Consider the following 22590-nt stretch of genomic DNA (forward strand, 5'->3'; position numbering starts at 1 on the left):
AACAATACTACAACCACTACGATGCTACTACCACTACGATACTACTACTACCACTACGATGCTACTACTACCACTACGATGCTACTACTACCACTACGATGCTACTACCACTACGATACTACTACTACCACTACGATACTACTACTACCACTACGATACTACTACTACCACTACGATACTACTACCACTACGATACTACTACTACCACTACGATACTACTACTACCACTACGATGCTACTACTACCACTACGATGCTACTACTACCACTACGATACTACTACCACTACGATACTACTACTACCACTACGATGCTACTACCACCACTACGATGCTACTACCACCACTACGATGCTACTACTACCACTACGATGCTACTACTACCACTACGATGCTACTACTACCACTACGATACTACTACCACTACGATACTACTACCACTACGATACTACTACTACCACTACGATACTACTACTACCACTACGATACTACTACCACTACGATACTACTACCACTACGATACTACTACTACTACTACCACTACGATGCTACTACTACCACTACGATGCTACTACTACCACTACGATACTACTACAGCTACGATACTACTACCACTACGATACTACTACTACCACTACGATACTACTACCACTACGATGCTGCTACTACCACTACGATAATACTACTACCACTACGATGCTACTACTACCACTACGATGCTACTACCACTACGATACTACTACTACCACTACGATACTACTACTACCACTACGATGCTACTACCACTACGATACTACTACCACTACGATACTACTACTACCACTACGATGCTACTACTACCACTACGATGCTACTACTACCACTACGATGCTACTACTACCACTACGATGCTACTACTACCACTACGATGCTACTACCACTACGATACTACTACCACTACGATACTACTACCACTACGATACTACTACTACCACTACGATACTACTACTACCACTACGATACTACTACTACCACTACGATACTACTACTACCACTACGATGCTACTACCACTACGATGCTACTACTACCACTACGATGCTACTACCACCACTACGATGCTACTACCACCACTACGATGCTACTACTACCACTACGATGCTACTACCACTACGATACTACTACTACCACTACGATGCTACTACTACCACTACGATGCTACTACTACCACTACGATACTACTACCACCACTACGATGCTACTACCACTACGATGCTACTACCACCACTACGATACTACTACTACCACTACGATGCTACTACCACTACGATGCTACTACTACCACTACGATACTACTACCACTACGATACTACTACTACCACTACGATACTACTACCACCACTACGATGCTACTACTACCACTACGATGCTACTACCACTACGATACTACTACTACCACTACGATGCTACTACCACTACGATACTACTACTACCACTACAATGCTACTACTACCACTACGATGCTACTACCACTACGATACTACTACCACTACGATGCTACTACCACTACGATACTACTACCACTACGATGCTACTACTACCACTACGATACTACTACTACCACTACGATACTACTACCACTACGATACTACTACTACCACTACGATGCTACTACTACCACTACGATGCTACTACTACCACTACGATACTACTACTACCACTATGATACTACTACCACTACGATACTACTACTACCACTACGATGCTACTACTACCACTACGATGCTACTACTACCACTACGATGCTACTACCACCACTACGATGCTACTACTACCACTACGATACTACTACTACCACTACGATGCTACTACTACCACTACGATACTACTACTACCACTACGATGCTACTACTACCACTACGATGCTACTACTACCACTACGATGCTACTACCACCACTACGATGCTACTACTACCACTACGATACTACTACTACCACTACGATGCTACTACTACCACTACGATGCTACTACTACCACTACGATGCTACTACTACCACTACGATGCTACTACTACCACTACGATACTACTACTACCACTACGATACTACTACTACCACTACGATGCTACTACTACCACTACGATGCTACTACCACTACGATGCTACTACTACCACTACGATGCTACTACTACCACTACGATACTACTACCACTACGATACTACTACTACCACTACGATACTACTACTACCACTACGATGCTACTACCACCACTACGATACTACTACCACTACGATGCTACTACCACTACGATGCTACTACCACTACGATGCTACTACCACTACGATGCTACTACTACCACTACGATGCTACTACTACCACTACGATACTACTACTACCACTACGATGCTACTACTACCACTACGATACTACTACTACCACTACGATACTACTACCACCACTACGATGCTACTACCACCACTACGATGCTACTACCACCACTACGATACTACTACCACTACGATACTACTACCACCACTACGATACTACTACCACTACGATGCTACTACCACCACTACGATACTACTACCACTACGATACTACTACTACTACGAGTGAGGACAAACAGTCAAGCCTTTTACATAGACTGATTACAGGGTGAGGACAAACATGTTTGGATCAACTATCCCTTTAAGGCAGTGCTTCTCAATTATTTTCTGTTACGCCCCCCCTAGGAAGAAGTAAACATTTCGCGCCCCCCCAACTCTCCGCCGCGACTGTAAATAGTATAATTTGTCTATAAAATTGTTATAAGTACACCTCTGCATAACATTGTATCCTTATTAATATTAAAGAAAAAGGAAAAAAAGAAATATAGATCAACTTACAACAAAGAATAACTTTATTAACGTTGTTTTTTTTAGTTTGTAACAGAAAAGACTTCAAGTGCATCAATTTGCCTGAAATTAAAAAATAATTCAACCCTTATTTAAACTGTAAATTTTTTTTGACCATTTGATACTGAAAAAAAAAATAAAATATAATCAATAAATAATAATAAATTCAAATTGATCAGCAACATTAACTCAGGAGCACAATATATGAAACATTTTGACCTATAAAACAAAAATGAATAAAACAATTTGTGCTGATTTTTTTTTTTTATCAAAATGAAGAAGTCAGGATTAATGGCTACAATGAGCACGTTTTGCAGAGCACAGCTTTTCCAAGCGGGGTTTGAAGCATGATACTGCAACTCTCAGCTCCTGCTCAATGTTTAGCTGGGACCTGTACTTGGTCTTCAGTGCAGCAACAGCAGAGAAGCCAGTCTCACAAAGATAAGATGTTGCAAAAGGAAGAAGAATGCCCATGGCCCTCTGCCCTAAGAGTGGATACTGCCTCTCTACACTCAGCCAGAATTCACTCAGTGTCTGTGATGTGAACCTCAGTCTGAATGTGGAGTCAGACGTCAAATCAATGAACTGGTCCTCCTCTGCAGAGCTGAAACCAGTTGGAGCTGGTGCATTGAAAGGATCTCTCACCCAGTCATATTGGGAACTGTTTTCAGGGAAGTACTTTTTAAAGAATCCCATCAGTGATGAAATATGCTCCTTAATATATGGAATCACTGAGGTGGCATCATAGTCAGTAGTGTCAACAAATTCATGCAGGTTCTGGAATGAATCAGTATTTCCTTCAAGTCGCCTGCCCCACATTGCAAGCTTTCGAGTGAAAGAGCTGATCTTGTCTGTGACCTGAGGGAGGTGTTTATCTTTCCCTTGAAGCTGTAGATTTAGTTCATTTAGCTTTCCAAATATGTCACTCAGGTAGGCCAGTTTTGCCAGGAAGTTCTCATCACTACATGTTTCTGTGATGTCATACTTGTGCTCCTGCTCCAAAAACATTCTTATCTGCTCTCTGAGCTCAAAAACTCGGGACAAGACTTTTCCTTGTGACAGCCACCTTGCTTCACTGTGAAACAGCACAGCTTGATGTTCAGCTCCCATCTCCTCACAGATAGCAGAGAAGACTCTTGTTTTTAGTGGTCTGGTCTTTATAAAATTGACTACACCTACAATGTCAGTCATAACCTCACTTAATTCAGAGGAAAGGTGCCTTGATGCCAGTGCTTCTCTGTGTATAACACAGTGTGTCCACTCAGCATTAGGTGAGGCCTTCTTGATGAGTGCCCGAACTCCTTTTCTCATCCCTGCCATGGTCTGTGCACCATCACTGCAAACACCAATGCAGTTCTCCCACTTTAGCCCATTCTCAGTCAGGAAGCAGTCCAGCATTTTGAATAGCTCTTCAGCTGTGGCTCTGTCTCTGACATATTTACAAAAAAGTAGATCCTCACACAGGGGAGTTTGTCATGTCAAAATGTACATAAGCGATAAACAAACAGTCTTTGTTGCTGTCAGTTGCTTCATCGAACTGTAAGGCAAAACGTTTGTCCATGAGTTTATCTACCAGCTGTTCTTTAAGATCATTAGCAATGTCATTTATACGTCTGGCGACAGTGTCATTGGACAGAGGGATAGTTTTTATTTTTGCAGCACTTGCGTCATCCAGCATGACAGAGACCATGTCTAATGCTGCAGGCAGTATCAGCTCCTCTGCTATGGAGTGGGGTTTTTTGCACTGAGCAATTTGGTACGCCACCTTATATGATGCTAACAGTGCTCGCTGGTTTACTGAAGTAGCATTCACAAAGCGGGACGATTGTTGACAATATTCGGCACGTTTTCGCTGAAAAAACTCAAGCGGCTTATCAGCGTGATTGGGGTGTAATGTCTTTAAGTGACGCCTTAATTTATTTGGCTTCACGCTGTCCGCTGCCAACATTTTTAGACAGAGTAAACATACCGGTCTTTCCTCGTCTCCCACCGTAGTCCCAGTGAAGCCAAGCGCTACATACGCTTCGTCATATTTCCTCGTCTTAGCTTTCGGGAGACTTACGTTTGTCTCATTATCTCCGTCTCTCTCCGCCTTTCTTCTCATCCCTGTTAAATATTTTCCCATGGTGTCTCTTAAGGGTTTGTTATCTGCACTTCATATCTCCTGCTCTGTGCTGTGCTCTTGTTCGGTTAAAAAAAAACCTACTCCCCGCGGCAAGAAAAAGCGTGTTCCCCGGGGTCACGCGCCCCCCCTGGCATCGCTCCGAGCCCCCCCAGGGGGGCGCGCCCCCCCCCGGCATCGCTCCGAGCCCCCCCAGGGGGGCGCGCCCCCCCTGGCATCGCTCCGAGCCCCCCCAGGGGGGCGCGCCCCCCCTGGCATCGCTCCGAGCCCCCCCAGGGGGGCGCGCCCCCCCTGGCATCGCTCCGAGCCCCCCCAGGGGGGCGCGCCCCCCCGGCATCGCTCCGAGCCCCCCCAGGGGGGCGCGCCCCCCCGGCATCGCTCCGAGCCCCCCCAGGGGGGCGCGCCCCCCCTGGCATCGCTCCGAGCCCCCCCAGGGGGGCGCGCCCCACTATTTGAGAAGGAAGCTTTAAGGTAGTGTTTTCCTTATAACATTTTCTGCTTTTAATCTTTACTTTATACATTTGTAAAGGATATTCACCTGAGTTCCTCTATGTCCTGCCCCAGCTGGTCTCTCTCTCTCTCCAGCGAGAGGACAGTCCCCGCCACTTCCTGGTTCTCTCTTAGTAGTTCCTCAGCCTCTCTCTCTGCCCTCCTCTGCTGCTCTGTCGCTTGACACAACACTGCCTGTAGACCTCTCAACTCCTCACGCACTGCACCGTGCTGCACAGACAGCTGTAACCCACATCAAGAACAATATGCAACAAAAAAAACAATCAAAGTGAACAGAAGCAACACAAACCATACAGAGGAAGACTCGATGCCGCTCTACTGCTCTCCTTCACCTGTTCCAGTCGTTCTCCATCCTTTCCTCTCTCCTCCAGCAGAGCGGTGACTTCTCTCTCCTTCTCCTCCCGTAGGGTCTCCACTTCTCTCTCCAGCTCCCTCTCTCTGTCCCTCAGCTGCTGCAGGGAGCTCAGCTCTGATCCTCTACGAGTCCTGCACACGACCAAATACATTGATTGATAAGATACCGATTGATTGTCACACGCACAGCCTATTACAGAACACTGAACAGAACTATCCCGATCGCAAATCGTCCCTCACAGACAGGCACTGAGGCCCTTACAGACAGGCACTGAGGCCCTCACAGACAGGCACTGAGGAAAAGTAATGTTCATATATAGTCTTCCAAACAGATGTAATGGACTTAAAGGTCTGTCTACTTTGAGGCAGTCGCATCGTGTCCTACCTTAACTCTGTGCTCTCACTGGACTGGGTGTTAAGCTCCCTACGAAGGGTCACGACCTTTGACTCTAGTCCCTGTAGCTGGCCCTGGAGGTCAGCCATCTCCATCTCAAGCTTGAGGGTAAGAAGAACAAGAACATTCTCTGTGGTTCTAGACAAGTTGTCTGAGACAGTTCAGCAGCATTTATTTATGTAGAACATTTATTTATGTAGAACATTTATTTATGTAGAACATTTATTTGACAGTGGACATGACATTTTCAACATCGATGTAAAAGTGCAACAAAGCACTGGGTGTTAGGGTTTAGTCTACCTGTAGTGGCTGGGCGTTAGGGTTTAGTCTACCTGTAGTGGCTGGGCGTTAGGGTTTAGTCTACCTGTAGTGGCTGGGCGTTAGGGTTTAGTCTACCTGTAGCGGCTGGGCGTTAGGGTTTAGTCTACCTGTAGCGGCTGGGCGTTAGGGTTTAGTCTACCTGTAGTGGCTGGGTGTTAGGGTTTAGTCTACCTGTAGCGGCTGGGCGTTAGGGTTTAGTCTACCTGTAGTGGCTGGGCGTTAGGGTTTAGTCTACCTGTAGTGGCTGGGTGTTAGGGTTTAGTCTACCTGTAGTGGCTGGGCGTTAGGGTTTAGTCTACCTGTAGTGGCTGGGCGTTAGGGTTTAGTCTACCTGTAGTGGCTGGGTGTTAGGGTTTAGTCTACCTGTAGTGGCTGGGCGTTAGGGTTTAGTCTACCTGTAGTGGCTGGGCGTTAGGGTTTAGTCTACCTGTAGCGGCTGGGCGTTAGGGTTTAGTCTACCTGTAGCGGCTGGGCGTTAGGGTTAGTCTACCTGTAGCGGCTGGGCGTTAGGGTTTAGTCTACCTGTAGCGGCTGGGCGTTAGGGTTTAGTCTACCTGTAGCGGCTGGGCGTTAGGGTTTAGTCTACCTGTAGTGGCTGGGCGTTAGGGTTTAGTCTACCTGTAGTGGCTGGGCGTTAGGGTTTAGTCTACCTGCAGCGGCTGGGCGTTAGGGTTTAGTCTACCTGTAGCGGCTGGGCGTTAGGGTTTAGTCTACCTGTAGTGGCTGGGCGTTAGGGTTTAGTCTACCTGTAGCGGCTGGGCGTTAGGGTTTAGTCTACCTGTAGTGGCTGGGCGTTAGGGTTTAGTCTACCTGTAGCGGCTGGGCGTTAGGGTTTAGTCTACCTGTAGCGGCTGGGCGTTAGGGTTTAGTCTACCTGTAGTGGCTGGGCGTTAGGGTTTAGTCTACCTGTAGTGGCTGGGCGTTAGGGATTAGTCTACCTGCAGCGGCTGGGCGTTAGGGTTTAGTCTACCTGTAGCGGCTGGGCGTTAGGGTTTAGTCTACCTGTAGTGGCTGGGCGTTAGGGTTTAGTCTACCTGTAGCGGCTGGGCGTTAGGGTTTAGTCTACCTGTAGTGGCTGGGCGTTAGGGTTTAGTCTACCTGTAGCGGCTGGACGTTAGGGTTTAGTCTACCTGTAGCGGCTGGGCGTTAGGGTTTAGTCTACCTGTAGTGGCTGGGCGTTAGGGTTTAGTCTACCTGTAGTGGCTGGGCGTTAGGGTTTAGTCTACCTGTAGTGGCTGGGTGTTAGGGTTTAGTCTACCTGTAGCGGCTGGGCGTTAGGGTTTAGTCTACCTGTAGTGGCTGGGCGTTAGGGTTTAGTCTACCTGTAGTGGCTGGGCGTTAGGGTTTAGTCTACCTGTAGCGGCTGGGCGTTAGGGTTTAGTCTAACTGTAGTGGCTGGGCGTTAGGGTTTAGTCTACCTGTAGCGGCTGGGCGTTAGGGTTTAGTCTACCTGTAGTGGCTGGGCGTTAGGGTTTAGTCTACCTGTAGCGGCTGGGCGTTAGGGTTTAGTCTACCTGTAGCGGCTGGGCGTTAGGGTTTAGTCTACCTGTAGTGGCTGGGCGTTAGGGTTTAGTCTACCTGTAGTGGCTGGGCGTTAGGGTTTAGTCTACCTGTAGTGGCTGGGTGTTAGGGTTTAGTCTACCTGTAGCGGCTGGGCGTTAGGGTTTAGTCTACCTGTAGTGGCTGGGCGTTAGGGTTTAGTCTACCTGTAGTGGCTGGGCGTTAGGGTTTAGTCTACCTGTAGCGGCTGGGCGTTAGGGTTTAGTCTAACTGTAGTGGCTGGGCGTTAGGGTTTAGTCTACCTGTAGCGGCTGGGCGTTAGGGTTTAGTCTACCTGTAGCGGCTGGGCGTTAGGGTTTAGTCTACCTGTAGCGGCTGGGCGTTAGGGTTTAGTCTACCTGTAGCGGCTGGGCGTTAGGGTTTAGTCTACCTGTAGTGGCTGGGCGTTAGGGTTTAGTCTACCTGTAGCGGCTGGGCGTTAGGGTTTAGTCTACCTGTAGCGGCTGGGCGTTAGGGTTTAGTCTACCTGTAGCGGCTGGGCGTTAGGGTTTAGTCTACCTGTAGCGGCTGGGCGTTAGGGTTTAGTCTACCTGTAGTGGCTGGGCGTTAGGGTTTAGTCTACCTGTAGCGGCTGGGTGTTAGGGTTTAGTCTACCTGTAGTGGCTGGGCGTTAGGGTTTAGTCTACCTGTAGTGGCTGGGCGTTAGGGTTTAGTCTACCTGTAGCGGCTGGGCGTTAGGGTTTAGTCTACCTGTAGCGGCTGGGCGTAAGGGTTTAGTCTAACTGTAGTGGCTGGGCGTTAGGGTTTAGTCTACCTGTAGTGGCTGGGCGTTAGGGTTTAGTCTACCTGTAGTGGCTGGGTGTTAGGGTTTAGTCTACCTGTAGTGGCTGGGTGTTAGGGTTTAGTCTACCTGTAGTGGCTGGGCGTTAGGGTTTAGTCTACCTGTAGTGGCTGGGCGTTAGGGTTAGTCTACCTGTAGCGGCTGGGCGTTAGGTTTAGTCTACCTGTAGTGGCTGGGCGTTAGGGTTTAGTCTACCTGTAGCGGCTGGGCGTTAGGGTTTAGTCTACCTGTAGCGGCTGGGCGTTAGGGTTTAGTCTACCTGTAGTGGCTGGGCGTTAGGGTTTAGTCTACCTGTAGTGGCTGGGCGTTAGGGTTTAGTCTACCTGTAGCGGCTGGGTGTTAGGGTTTAGTCTACCTGTAGCGGCTGGGCGTTAGTCTACCTGTAGTGGCTGGGCGTTAGGGTTTAGTCTAACTGTAGTGGCTGGGCGTTAGGGTTTAGTCTAACTGTAGTGGCTGGGCGTTAGGGTTTAGTCTACCTGTAGCGGCTGGGTGTTAGGGTTTAGTCTACCTGTAGTGGCTGGGCGTTAGGGTTTAGTCTACCTGTAGTGGCTGGGCGTTAGGGTTTAGTCTACCTGTAGTGGCTGGGCGTTAGGGTTTAGTCTACCTGTAGTGGCTGGGCGTTAGGGTTTAGTCTACCTGTAGCGGCTGGGCGTTAGTCTACCTGTAGTGGCTGGGCGTTAGGGTTTAGTCTAACTGTAGTGGCTGGGCGTTAGGGTTTAGTCTACCTGTAGTGGCTGGGCGTTAGGGTTTAGTCTACCTGTAGTGGCTGGGCGTTAGGGTTTAGTCTACCTGTAGCGGCTGGGCGTTAGTCTACCTGTAGTGGCTGGGCGTTAGGGTTTAGTCTAACTGTAGCGGCTGGGCGTTAGGGTTTAGTCTACCTGTAGTGGCTGGGCGTTAGGGTTTAGTCTACCTGTAGCGGCTGGGCGTTAGGGTTTAGTCTACCTGTATTGGCTGGGCGTTAGGGTTTAGTCTACCTGTAGCGGCTGGGCGTTAGGGTTTAGTCTACCTGTAGTGGCTGGGCGTTAGGGTTTAGTCTACCTGTAGTGGCTGGGCGTTAGTCTACCTGTAGTGGCTGGGGCGTTAGGGTTTAGTCACCTGTAGGCTGGGCTTAGGGTTTAGTCTACCTGTAGTGGCTGGGCGTGTTAGTCTACCTGTAGTGGCGGGCGTTAGGGTTTCGTCTACCTGTAGCGGCTGGGCGTTAGGGTTTAGTCTACCTGTAGCGGCTGGGCGTTAGGGTTTAGTCTACCTGTAGTGGCTGGGCGTTAGGGTTTAGTCTACTGTAGTGGCTGGGGCGTTAGGGTTTAGGTCCTACCTGTATGGCTGGGCGTTAGGGTTATTAGTCTACCTGTAGTGGCTGGGCGTTAGGGTTTTAGTCCTACCTGTAGTGGCTGGGCGTTAGGGTTTAGTCCTACTGTAGTGGCTGGGCGTTAGGGTTTAGTCTACCTGTATGCGGGGCTGGGGTCGTTAGTCTACCTGTATGGCTGGGCGTAGGGTTTAGTCTAACTGTAGGGCTGGGCGTTAGGGTTTAGTCTACCTGTAGTGGCTGGGCGTTAGGGTTTAGTCTACCTGTAGCGGCTTGGGCGTTAGGGTTTAGTCTACCTGTATTGGCTGGGGCGTTAGGGTTTAGTCTACCTGTAGCGGCTGGGCGTTAGGGTTTAGTCTACCTGTAGTGGCTGGGCGTTAGGGTTTAGTCTACCTGTAGTGGCTGGGCGTTAGTCTACCTGTAGTGGCTGGGCGTTAGGGTTTAGTCTACCTGTAGCGGCTGGGCGTTAGGGTTTAGTCTACCTGTAGCGGCTGGGCGTTAGGGTTTAGTCTACCTGTAGTGGCTGGGCGTTAGGGTTTAGTCTACCTGTAGTGGCTGGGCGTTAGGGTTTAGTCTACCTGTAGTGGCTGGGCGTTAGGGTTTAGTCTACCTGTAGTGGCTGGGCGTTAGGGTTTAGTCTACCTGTAGTGGCTGGGCATTAGGGTTTAGTCTACCTGTAGTGGCTGGGCGTTAGGGTTTAGTCTACCTGTAGTGGCTGGGCGTTAGGGTTTAGTCTACCTGTAGTGGCTGGGCGTTAGGGTTTAGTCTACCTGTAGCGGCTGGGCGTTAGGGTTAAGTCTACCTGTAGCGGCTGGGCGTTAGGGTTTAGTCTACCTGTAGTGGCTGGGCGTTAGGGTTTAGTCTACCTGTAGTGGCTGGGTGTTAGGGTTTAGTCTACCTGTAGCGGCTGGGCGTTAGGGTTTAGTCTACCTGTAGTGGCTGGGCGTTAGGGTTTAGTCTACCTGTAGTGGCTGGGTGTTAGGGTTTAGTCTACCTGTAGCGGCTGGGCGTTAGGGTTTAGTCTACCTGTAGTGGCTGGGCGTTAGGGTTAGTCTACCTGTAGCGGCTGGGCGTTAGGGTTTAGTCTACCTGTAGCGGCTGGGCGTTAGGGTTTAGTCTACCTGTAGTGGCTGGGCGTTAGGGTTTAGTCTACCTGTAGTGCCTGGGCGTTGAGCTCTCTCTTGTCCTTGGCTAAGGCTTCGTTTAAGGCAGCCATCTTCTCTAGGGCGTCACGGTGCTCTGACACTTCTCTCTTCAGAGCGGTTTGACTGGACAACAGGGTTAACACTGACTCACGGGCCTGGAGAGAAGGAAAGGGCGGAGTGAGGGAGGAAAGAGGAAGGAGGAGGAGAGGACAGATGGAGGAGAGAGGAAGCGGGAGTAGGAGAGGGAGGAGAGAGGGAGGAGAGAGGAAGGAGGAGGAGAGGACAGATGGAGGAGAGAGGAAGGAGGAGGAGAGAGAGGGAGGAGAGGACAGATGGAGGAGAGAGGAAGGAGGAGGAGAGAGAGGGAGGAGAGAAGAAGGAGGAGGAGAGGACAGATGGAGGAGAGAGGAAGGAGGAGGAGAGGACAGATGGATGAGAGAGGAAGGAGGAGGAGAGGACAGATGGAGGAGAGAGAAGCAAGTACTCTATATGTTATAAAGTGTCCACCACTCTGCCCAGAGTGGGTGAAAACGCACTTTGGTGATGAAATTTCAGTTCCTTATGTAATAAAACACACTTTACCAAGACAAATATGATTCTTCATGTTCTGAATCGTTCAGTGGGGTCTTTCTCCAACAACATTACCATTACATCCATAAAGTCGGATTCCGTATCCTATTACATCCGATAATAAGCACCGAGCTCTGTTGTATCCTATTACACCCGATAATAAGCACCGAGCTCTGTTGTAACCTATTACACCCGATAATAAGCACCGAGCTCTGTTGTAACCCATTACATCCGATAATAAGCACCGAGCTCTGTTGTATCCTATTACATCCGATAATAAGCACCGAGCTCTGTTGTAACCTATTACACCCGATAATAAGCACCGAGCTCTGTTGTAACCTATTACACCCGATAATAAGCACCGAGCTCTGTTGTAACCTATTACACCCGATAATAAGCACCGAGCTCTGTTGTAACCTATTACATCCGATAATAAGCATCGAGCTCTGTTGTAACCTATTACATCCGATAATAAGCACCGAGCTCTATTGTAACCTATTACATCCGATAATAAGCACCGAGCTCTGTTGTAACCTATTACATCCGATAATAAGCACCGAGCTCTATTGTAACCTATTACATCTGATAATAAGCACCGAGCTCTGTTGTAACCCATTACATCCGATAATAAGCACCGAGCTCTGTTGTAACCTATTACATCCGATAATAAGCTCCGAGCTCTGTTGTAACCTATTACATCCGATAATAAGCACCGAGCTCTATTGTAACCTATTACATCTGATAATAAGCACCGAGCTCTATTGTAACCCATTACATCTGATAATAAGCACCGAGCTCTGTTGTAACCCATTACATCCGATAATAAGCACCGAGCTCTGTTGTAACCTATTACATCCGATAATAAGCTCCGAGCTCTGTTGTAACCTATTACACCCGATAATAAGCACCGAGCTCTGTTGTAACCTATTACACCCGATAATAAGCACCGAGCTCTGTTGTAACCCATTACATCCGATAATAAGCACCGAGCTCTGTTGTAACCTATTACATCCGATAATAAGCACCGAGCTCTGTTGTAACCCATTACATCCGATAATAAGCACCGAGCTCTGTTGTAACCCATTACACCCGATAATAAGCACCGAGCTCTGTTGTAACCCATTACATCCAATAATAAGCACCGAGCTCTGTTGTAACCCATTACACCGGATAATAAGCACCGAGCTCTGTTGTATCCTATTACATCCGATAATAAGCACCGAGCTCTATTGTAACCTATTACATCCGATAATAAGCACCGAGTTCTGTTGTAACCTATTACATCCGATAATAAGCACCGAGCTCTATTGTAACCTATTACATCCGATAATAAGCACCGAGCTCTATTGTAACCTATTACATCTGATAATAAGCACCGAGCTCTATTGTAACCCATTACATCTGATAATAAGCACCGAGCTCTGTTGACAGTACATTTTTTAGGATTTGACATGTTGTGGTCGTTGTCTGCAAAGTTCTTTCCACGGGTCACAAAAAGCTAAATGAGCATGACATGAGTTGGATTAAATGAGCATGACACGAGTTGGATTAAATTAGCATGGCACGAGCTGGATTAAATTAGAATGACACGAGCTGGATTAAATTAGCATGACACAAAATGGATTAAATTAGCATGATACAAAATGGATTAAATTAGCATGGCACGAGCTGGATTAAATTGGAATGACACGAGCTGGATTAAATTAGCATGACACGAGCTGGATTAAATTAGCATGACACGAGCTGGATTAAATTAGAAAAACACGAGCTGGATTAAATTAGCATGACACGAGCTGGATTAAATTAGAAAAACACGAGCTGGATTAAATGAGCATGGCACGAGCTGGATTAAATTAGCATGACACGAGCTGGATTAAATTAGCATGACACGAGCTGGATTAAATTAGCATGACACGAGCTGGATTAAATTAGCATGACACGAGCTGGATTAAATGGAATAGGTTTGAAATAAAAAGCTTGTCGTACTCTGAGCTACGTTAACATTTCACAGAGAAACGCTTCTTTCTTGTGAGAAACCTTTTAAAAAAAACATTCAGGAATTAATTACGCATTAATATGAAAGATGTATACTAAAATATGAAAATACTCCATGTTATATCTGTTTTACCTCTATGTTTTATGCCCAGCGGACTTGAGAAGAGACATAAATTCACAGCGGTGAGCTAGTCGTATATCTCACAGCGTCCAGTCTAGCTGACAATGCTATTTTCTAGATTTTTTACCAATTCTTTTCCCCCCTCAGGCCTCCATTTTGATTTAGTCACTCTAATTCTAGTAAACCTACAAGGGTATAAACTCCCAATACGTTTTGAATGGAGAGAGACATGAGGTTTGGCCCATTCGTTTTCTTAGAGGAGTATCTATATAATTAACATATTATTTTTACCCATTGGTGAAAAGACGTGTTTTTGTTCGGACACCCTACAATACTTTATGTTCTATATGAAACGATGTACAGTGGCAAGAAAAAGTATGAAAACCCTTTGGATTTCTGCATAAATTGGTTATCAAATTTCATCTGATCTAAGTCACGACAATAGACAAACACAGTCTGGTTAAACTATTAACACACAAACAATTATCCGTTTTCATGTCTTTATTGAACACGCCGTGTAAACATTCACAGTGCAGGGTGGGAATAAGTATGTGAACCCTTGGATTTAATAACTGGTTGACCCTCCTTTGGCAGCAATAACCTTTTCTGTAGTTGCGGATCAGACCTGCACAACGGTCAGGAGGAATTTTGGACCATTCCTCTTTACAAACTGTTTCACTTCAACAATATTCTTGGGATGTCTGGTGTGAACTGCTCTCTTGAGGTCATGCCACTGCATCTCAATTGGGTTGAGGTCAGGACTCTGACTGGGCCACTCCAGAAGGTGTATTTTCTTCTGTTGAAGCCATTCTGTTGTTAATTTACTTCTGTCTTTTGGGTCGTTGTCCTGTTGCGTCACCCAACTTCTGTTGAGCTTCAATTGGCGGACAGATAGCCTAACATTCACCTGCAAAATGTCTTGATAAACTTGGGAATTCATTTTTCCAGTCGATGATAGCAAGCTGCCCAGGCCCTGAGGCAGCAAAGCAGCTCCAAAGCATGATACTCCCTCCACCATACTTTACAGTTGGGATGAGGTTTTGACGTTGGTGCGCAGACGCTTCTACTTACCCCGGACTGCTAACTTTAAACCCCGTGTCTCCCGCGTGCTAGCGTAGCGTAGCAACGACTACCCCACGGCTTCCCTGTTCCATCTATTCCTGTTCACTGGACCCTATGGTCACTTGGCTACATAGATGATGCCTGCTGGACTGTTCATTAATCACGGTACTCCATTTTGTTTATTTTTCTTTGTTTATCTGTCGGCCCCAGCCTCGAACTCAGGCCCTGTGTGTAGTTAACTGACACTCTCTGCCCATTCATCGCCATTTTACATGTTGTTGTTGTCTTAGCTGATTAGCTTTTGTTGTCTTACCCGTTGTTGTCTTAGCTAGCTCTCCCAATCAACACCTGTGATTGCTTTATGTCTCTCTCAAATGTCAAAATGCCTTGTATACTGTTGCGTGTCCAGAGATGCAGCCTCTCTTATCATCACTCAGTGCCTGGGTTTACCTCCACTGTACCCGCACCCTACCATACCCCTGTCTGTACATTATGCCCTGAATCTATTCTACCGTGCCCAGAAATCTGCTCCTTTTATTCTCTGTTCCAAACGCACTAGACGACCAGTTCTGTATAGCCTTTAGCCGTACCCTCATCCTACTCCTCCTCTGTTCATCGGGTGATGTGGAGGTTATCCCAGGCCCTGTGTGTCCCCAGGCACCCTCATTTGTTGACTTCTGTAACCGTAAAAGCCTTGGTTTCATACATGTTAACATGAGAAGCCTCCCCCCTAAGTTTGTTTTACTCACTGCTTTAGCACACTCTGCCAACCCTGTCGTCCTAGCCGTGTCAGAATCCTGGCTTAGGAAGACCACCAAAAATTCTGAGATTTCCATCCCCAACAACAACATTTTCCATCAAGATAGAACTGCCAAAGGGGGAGGAGTTGCAATCTACTCCAGAGTTCTGTCATACCTTCCAGGTCTATGCCCAAACAGTTCGAGCTTCTAATTTTAAAAACAAATCTCTCCAGAAATAAGTCTCTCACTGTTCCCGCCTGTTATAGACCCCCTTTCAGCTCCCAGCTGTGCCCTGGACACCATATGTGAACTGATTGCCCCCCATCTATCTTCAGAGCTCGTGCTACTAGGTGACCTAAACTGGGACATGCTTAACACCCCGGCAGTCCTACAATCTAAGCTAGATGCCCTCAATCTCACACAAATGATCAAGGAACCCACCAGGTACAACCCTAAATCCGTAAACATGGGCACCCTCGTCGATATCATCCTGACCAACTTGCCCTCCAAATACACCTCTGCTGTTTTCAACCAGGATCTCAGCGATCACTGCCTCATTGGCTGCATCCGTAATGGGTTCGCGGTCAAACGACCTCCACTCATCACTGTCAAACACTCCCTGAAACACTTCAACGAGCAGGCCTTTCTAATCGGCCTGGCCCGGGTATCCTGGAAGGATATCGACCTCATTCCGTCAGTAGAGGATGCCTGGTTATTCTTTAAAAGTGCTTTCCTCACCATCTTAAATAAGCATGCTCCATTCAAAAAATGTAGAACCAGGAACAGATATAGCCCTTGGTTCACTCCAGACCTGACTGCTCTCGACCAGCACAAAAACATCCTGTGGCGGACTGCAATAGCATCGAATAGCCCCCACGATATGCAACTGTTCAGGGAAGTCAGGAACCAATACACCCAGTCAGTCAGGAAAGCAAAGGCTCGCTTTTTCAAACAGAAATGTGCTTCCTGTAGCTCTAACTCCAAAAAGTTCTGGGACACTGTAAAGTCCATGGAGAATAAGAGCACCTCCTCCCAGCTGCCCACTGCACTGAGGATAGGAAACACTGTCATCACCAATAAATCCATGATAATCAAACATTTCAATAAGCATTTCTCTACGGCTGGCCATGCTTTCCTTCAGGCAATGCTTCTTGTGAATAGCAAACTCTAAATTTTGTGAGTGTTTTTTACAGGGCAGGGCAGCTCTAATCAACATCTCCAATCTCGTCTCATTAATTGGACTCCAGGTTAGCTGGACTCCTGACTCCAATTAGCTTTTGGAGAAGTCATTAGCCTACGGGGTTCACATACATTTTCCAACCTACACTGTGAATGTTTAAATGATGTATTCAATATAGACAAGACAAATACAATAACTTGTATGTTATTAGTTAAAGCAACCTATGTTTGTCAATTGTTGTGACTTAGATGAAAGATCAGATCAAATGTGATGACCAATTTATTCAGAAATCCCGGTAATTCTAAAGGGTTCACATACTGTTTCTTGCCCCTGTATGTAGTTCGCTTTAACAGCTGAGAGATCACCATTAGTTTCAATATATATATATATTTTTTTATTTTACCTTTATTTAACTAGGCAAGTCAGTTAAGAACAAATTCTTATTTATAATGATGGCCTAGGAACAGTGGGTTAACTGCCTTGTTCAGGGGCAGAATGACAGATTTTTACCTTGTCAGCTCGGGGATTTGACCCAGGAACCTTTCGGTTACTGGTCAACACTCTAACCACTAGGCTACCTGCCGCCCCTGAAGGCATATTCCCTGACCGGGAATCGAACCCGGGCCGTGGCGGTGAGAGTGCTGAATCCTAACCGAATCATGTAAAAATAGGGCGACAAAAAAATACACCGAGCATGTGTCAGATTCAATCTAAGACTCAGAGGTCAGAGGTGATAGTCGTACCTTGCTTAGAGCATCCTTAGCATCATCAGCTTCCTGCTCTGCCCTCTCCCTGTCCAGCTGTTCTCTCTGCAGCGCTCCTTGTAGAACATGCAGCTCCATGCGGATACGAGTCTCGCGCTCACCGAGCTGGGCACTCTCTACCAGGTCAGCCTCCAACCTATCAATCAAACGGTTTTAGAAAGCCCTTGTTAGATCAACGGTTGTCACAAAGTGTTTTACAGTAACCTGGACTCTAGGTACCGTCTCTGCCTCTCGCTCTCCAGCTCGTTCCTCTGCTCCTCCTCCCTCTCTCTCTCCAGTCTCAGTCGTTCGTTCTCCTTCCTCCTCTCCTCGCTCTGTCTCTCTTCTTCCTCCAGCTGAGTCCTCAGGGAGCCCACCATCTCTCGCTCACTGACACACAAACAACGTCAACATTAACAGCAACAACAACAGCAACACAAACAACAGCATCAACAACAGCAACGGAAACGTCAACAACAGCACATACAACAGCAACAAACAACAGCAACAACAACAGCAACAGCACAAACAACATCAACATTAACAGCAACAACAAACAACAGCAACACCACAAACATCAAAAGCAACAACATCAACGGCAATATCAACAACAGTAACGTAGATGGGTGAATCTCCAGTGTTTTCCAGTCAGCGGTGTCAGTAGTGACAACTATAAGTGGAGAATACAAAAGCCTGGTCCCAGATCTGTTTGTGAGGTCTTTCCAACTTCTATGAGACAATGACCAGGAGTTGGCAAGACAACACAAACAGATCTGGGACCAGGCTAGAGAATGACCAGGAGTTGGCAAGACAGCACAAACCGATCTGGGACCAGGCTAGAGAATGACCAGGAGTTGGCAAGACAGCACAAACCGATCTGGGACCAGGCTAGAGAATGACAAGGAGTTGGCAAGACAGCACAAACAGATCTGGGACCAGGCTAGAAAGAACAACATACATTCTGCATAACAGAAGTAGGAACAGGTTATTATAATATAATATATATTATTCTCAACAACCCACCTGGCTAAATTCAGGTTTAAATAAGCAGGCTTCCTCCTCCTCACCTGAGACCTGAGTAACATGTCCTGAATGTCTTACCTGAGTAGCATGTCCTGAATGTCTTACCTGAGTAACATGTCCTGAGTGTCTTACCTGAGTAACATGTCCTGAGTGTCTTACCTGAGTAACATGTCCTGAATGTCTTACCTGAGTAACATGTCCTGAATGTCTCACCTGAGTAACATGTCCTGAATGTCTTACCTGAGTAACATGTCCTGAATGTCTTACCTGAGTAACATGTCCTGAATGTCTTACCTGAGTAACATGTCCTGAATGTCTTACCTGAGTAACATGTCCTGAATGTCTTACCTGAGTAACATGTCCTGAATGTCTTACCTGAGTAACATGTCCTGAGTGTCTTACCTGAGCAACATGTCCTGAATGTCTTACCTGAGTAACATGTCCTGAATGTCTCACCTGAGTAACATGTCCTGAATGTCTTACCTGAGTAACATGTCCTGAATGTCTCACCTGAGTAACATGTCCTGAATGTCTTACCTGAATAACATGTCCTGAGTGTCTTACCTGAGTAACATGTCCTGAATGTCTTACCTGAGTAACATGTCCTGAATGTCTTACCTGAGTAACATGTCCTGAATGTGCGTGAGCTCCTGTCCTTCATGCAGGCTCCGTTTCTGTCTCTCCTCTGTGTCCATCTCCAGCTGACTGACTCTCCGTTCCAGCCCTGCTCGCTCCTCACCCAGCCTCCGCAGGCTAGCCGCAGCCTCCTGAAGGGAAGGGATGAGAACATGGACACTGATTGGTTGTTTGGTCTTCAACTAGTTCATGGTGAATAAGGAAGAGATATCTTCGCTACCCAGGAGGAAATAACAAAATCAGTAGAACACGCTTGGACTGCTGGGTGCTGTCTTCAAACAAGCGGGACAGATACAGACCTGTACTTCCTGGTGCCGCCACAGCAGGTTGGTCTCAGCCTGGGCCAATACAGCCAGAACCTGGGTCAGCCCTGTAGTCAACAGGTCTGGTCCGAACCAATCGCTGGACAGAGACAGAGTAGGACTACTGCTACTCTGTCCATCAAGACTCTGGGAGCTCAGCACCTTGGACTGGACGAGAGAAACAACAAAATAATACACTTATAACATTAAACAGACTATTCTAATGGACCAATACAGTGGGCTGGGATGTGTTCATTTATAACATTAAACAGACTATTCTAATGGACCAATACAGTGGGCTGGGATGTGTTCATTTATAACATTAAACAGACTATTCTAATGGACCAATACAGTGGGCTGGGATGTGTTCATTTATAACATTAAACAGACTATTCTAATGGACCAATACAGTGGGCTGGGATGTGTTCATTTATAACATTAAACAGACTATTCTAATGGACCAATACAGTGGGCTGGGATGTGTTCATTTATAACATTAAACAGACTATTCTAATGGACCAATACAGTGGGCTGGGATGTGTTCATTTATAACATTAAACAGACTATTCTAATGGACCAATACAGTGGGCTGGGATGTGTTCATTTATAACATTAAACAGACTATTCTAATGGACCAATACAGTGGGCTGGGATGTGTTCATTTATAACATTAAACAGACTATTCTAATGGACCAATACAGTGGGCTGGGATGTGTTCATTTATAACATTAAACAGACTATTCTAATGGACCAATACAGTGGGCTGGGATGTGTTCATTTATAGGTGAACGGAAAGGCTGGAGCAACGAACCGCCCTTGCTGTCTCTGCCTTGTCGGTTCCCCTCTTCCCACTGGGATTCTCTGCCTCTAACCCTTTTACAGGGGCTGAGTCACTGACTTACTGGTGTTCTTCCATGCCGTCCATGGGAGGGGTGCGTCACTTGAGTAGGTTGAGCCACTGACGTGGTCTTCCTGTCTGGGTTGGCGCCCCCCCCTTGGGTTGTGCCGTGGCGGACATCTTTGTGGGCTATACTCGGCCTTGTCTTCGGACGGTAAGTTGGTGGTTGTAGATATCCCTCTAGTGGTGTGGGGGGCTGTGCTTTGGCAAAGTGGGTGGGGTTATATCCTGCCTGTTTGGCCCTGTCCGGGGGTATCATCGGATGGGGCCACAGTGTCTTCTGATCCCTCCTGTCTCAGCCTCCAGTATTTATGCTGCAGTAGTTTATGTGTCGGGGGGCTAGGGTCAGTCTGTTACATCTGGAGTATTCTCTTGTCTTATCCGGTGTCCTGTGTGAATGTAAATATGCTCTCTCTAATTCTCTCTTTCTTTCTTTCTTTCTTTCTCTCGGAGGACCTGAGCCCTAGGACTACCTGGCATGATGACTCCTTGCTGTCCCCAGTCCACCTGGCCATGCTGCTGCTCCAGTTTCAACTGTTCTGCCTGCGGCTACGGAACCCTGACCTGTTCACCGGACGTGCTTGTTGCACCCTCGACAATTACTATGATTATTATTATTTGACCATGCTGGTCATTTACGAACATTGTAACATCTTGACTATGTTCTGTTATAATATCCACCCGGCACAGCCAGAAGAGGACTGGCCACCCCTCATAGCCTGGTTCCTCTCTAGGTTTCTTCCTAGGTTTTTGGCCTTTCTCAGGAGTTTTTCCTAGGGAGTTTTTCCCAGCCACCGTGCTTCTTTCACATGCATTGCTTGCTGTTTGGGGTTTTAGGCTGGGTTTCTGTACAGCACTTTGAGATTTCAGCTGATGTACGAAGGGCTATATAAATAAATTTGATTTGATTTGATTTGATTTGATAACATTAAACAGACTATTCTAATGGACCAATACAGTGGGCTGGGATGTGTTCATTTATAACATTAAACAGACTATTCTAATGGACCAATACAGTGGGCTGGGATGTGTTCATTTATAACATTAAACAGACTATTCTAATGGACCAATACAGTGGGCTGGGATGTGTTCATTTATATGTAGTGTTTTAACTACTGTACAATAGATTTGTAAACAGCCTTATTCTAAAATGGATTAAATATTTTCTTCTTTTTTCTTTTTTACACACAATATCCCATAATGACAAAGCGAAAACAGTTTAAAAAAATTGTTTTTAGCAAATTTATAAAAAAAGAAAAAACAGAAATACCTTATTTACATAATTATTCAGACCTTTTGCTATGAGACTCGAAATTGAGCTCAGGTGCATCCTGTTTCCATTGATCATCCTTGAGATGTTTCTACAACTTGATTGGAGTCCACCTGTGGTAAATTCAATTGATTGGACATGATTTGGAAAGGCACACACCTGTCTATATAAGGTCCCACAGTTGACAGTGCATGTCAGAGCAAAAACCAAGCCATGAAGTTGAAGGAATTGTCCGTGATGCTCCGAGACAGGATTGTGTCGATGCACAGATCTGGGGAAGGGTACCAAAACAATTCTGCAGCATTGAAGGTCCCCAAGAACACAGTGGCCTCCATCATTCTTAAACGGAAGAAGTTCGGAACCAGCAAGACTCTTCCCAGTGTGATAAATAAAAATATATACCAATTTAATTTAAGGACCAAAAAACTGACAGCTGTGCCATATAAATAACAAAATATTTGGGAAGAGATTTTCGATGTATCCATTCCACGGCACATGGTTTATGAATTGATACGCAAAACAACGTCGGATTCAAAACCTCAAATGTTTCTATTTAAATTACTATACAAAATTCTTGTAACCAATAGATTGTTATATAAATGGGGGAAACAATCTTCCCAGCTCTGCAGATTCTGCTGTGAAGAGGCAGAGTCATTAGATCATTTATTTTGGTATTGTCCATATGTAGCT

At 46.4% G+C, this 22590-nt stretch overlaps 1 protein-coding gene across 1 annotated transcript in view; it reads right to left on the reverse strand.

Moving 5' to 3' along the window:
- The window catches only part of si:dkey-230p4.1 (trichohyalin), a 53377-nt gene that overhangs the window by 11104 nt on the left and 19683 nt on the right, over nucleotides 1-22590 (reverse strand). The window contains exons 10-17 of the mRNA XM_029710738.1: nucleotides 19730-19900; nucleotides 19413-19561; nucleotides 18012-18161; nucleotides 17772-17928; nucleotides 11369-11515; nucleotides 6242-6351; nucleotides 5835-5988; nucleotides 5531-5724 (exon numbers count right to left, since the gene is read on the reverse strand). Coding sequence (XP_029566598.1) covers nucleotides 5531-5724; nucleotides 5835-5988; nucleotides 6242-6351; nucleotides 11369-11515; nucleotides 17772-17928; nucleotides 18012-18161; nucleotides 19413-19561; nucleotides 19730-19900 — 1232 coding nt within the window. The remainder of the gene's footprint in view (nucleotides 1-5530; nucleotides 5725-5834; nucleotides 5989-6241; nucleotides 6352-11368; nucleotides 11516-17771; nucleotides 17929-18011; nucleotides 18162-19412; nucleotides 19562-19729; nucleotides 19901-22590) is intronic.

The sequence above is a fragment of the Salmo trutta genome, chromosome 24, assembly GCF_901001165.1.
Source record: "Salmo trutta chromosome 24, fSalTru1.1, whole genome shotgun sequence".
Lineage (NCBI taxonomy): Eukaryota > Metazoa > Chordata > Actinopteri > Salmoniformes > Salmonidae > Salmo > Salmo trutta.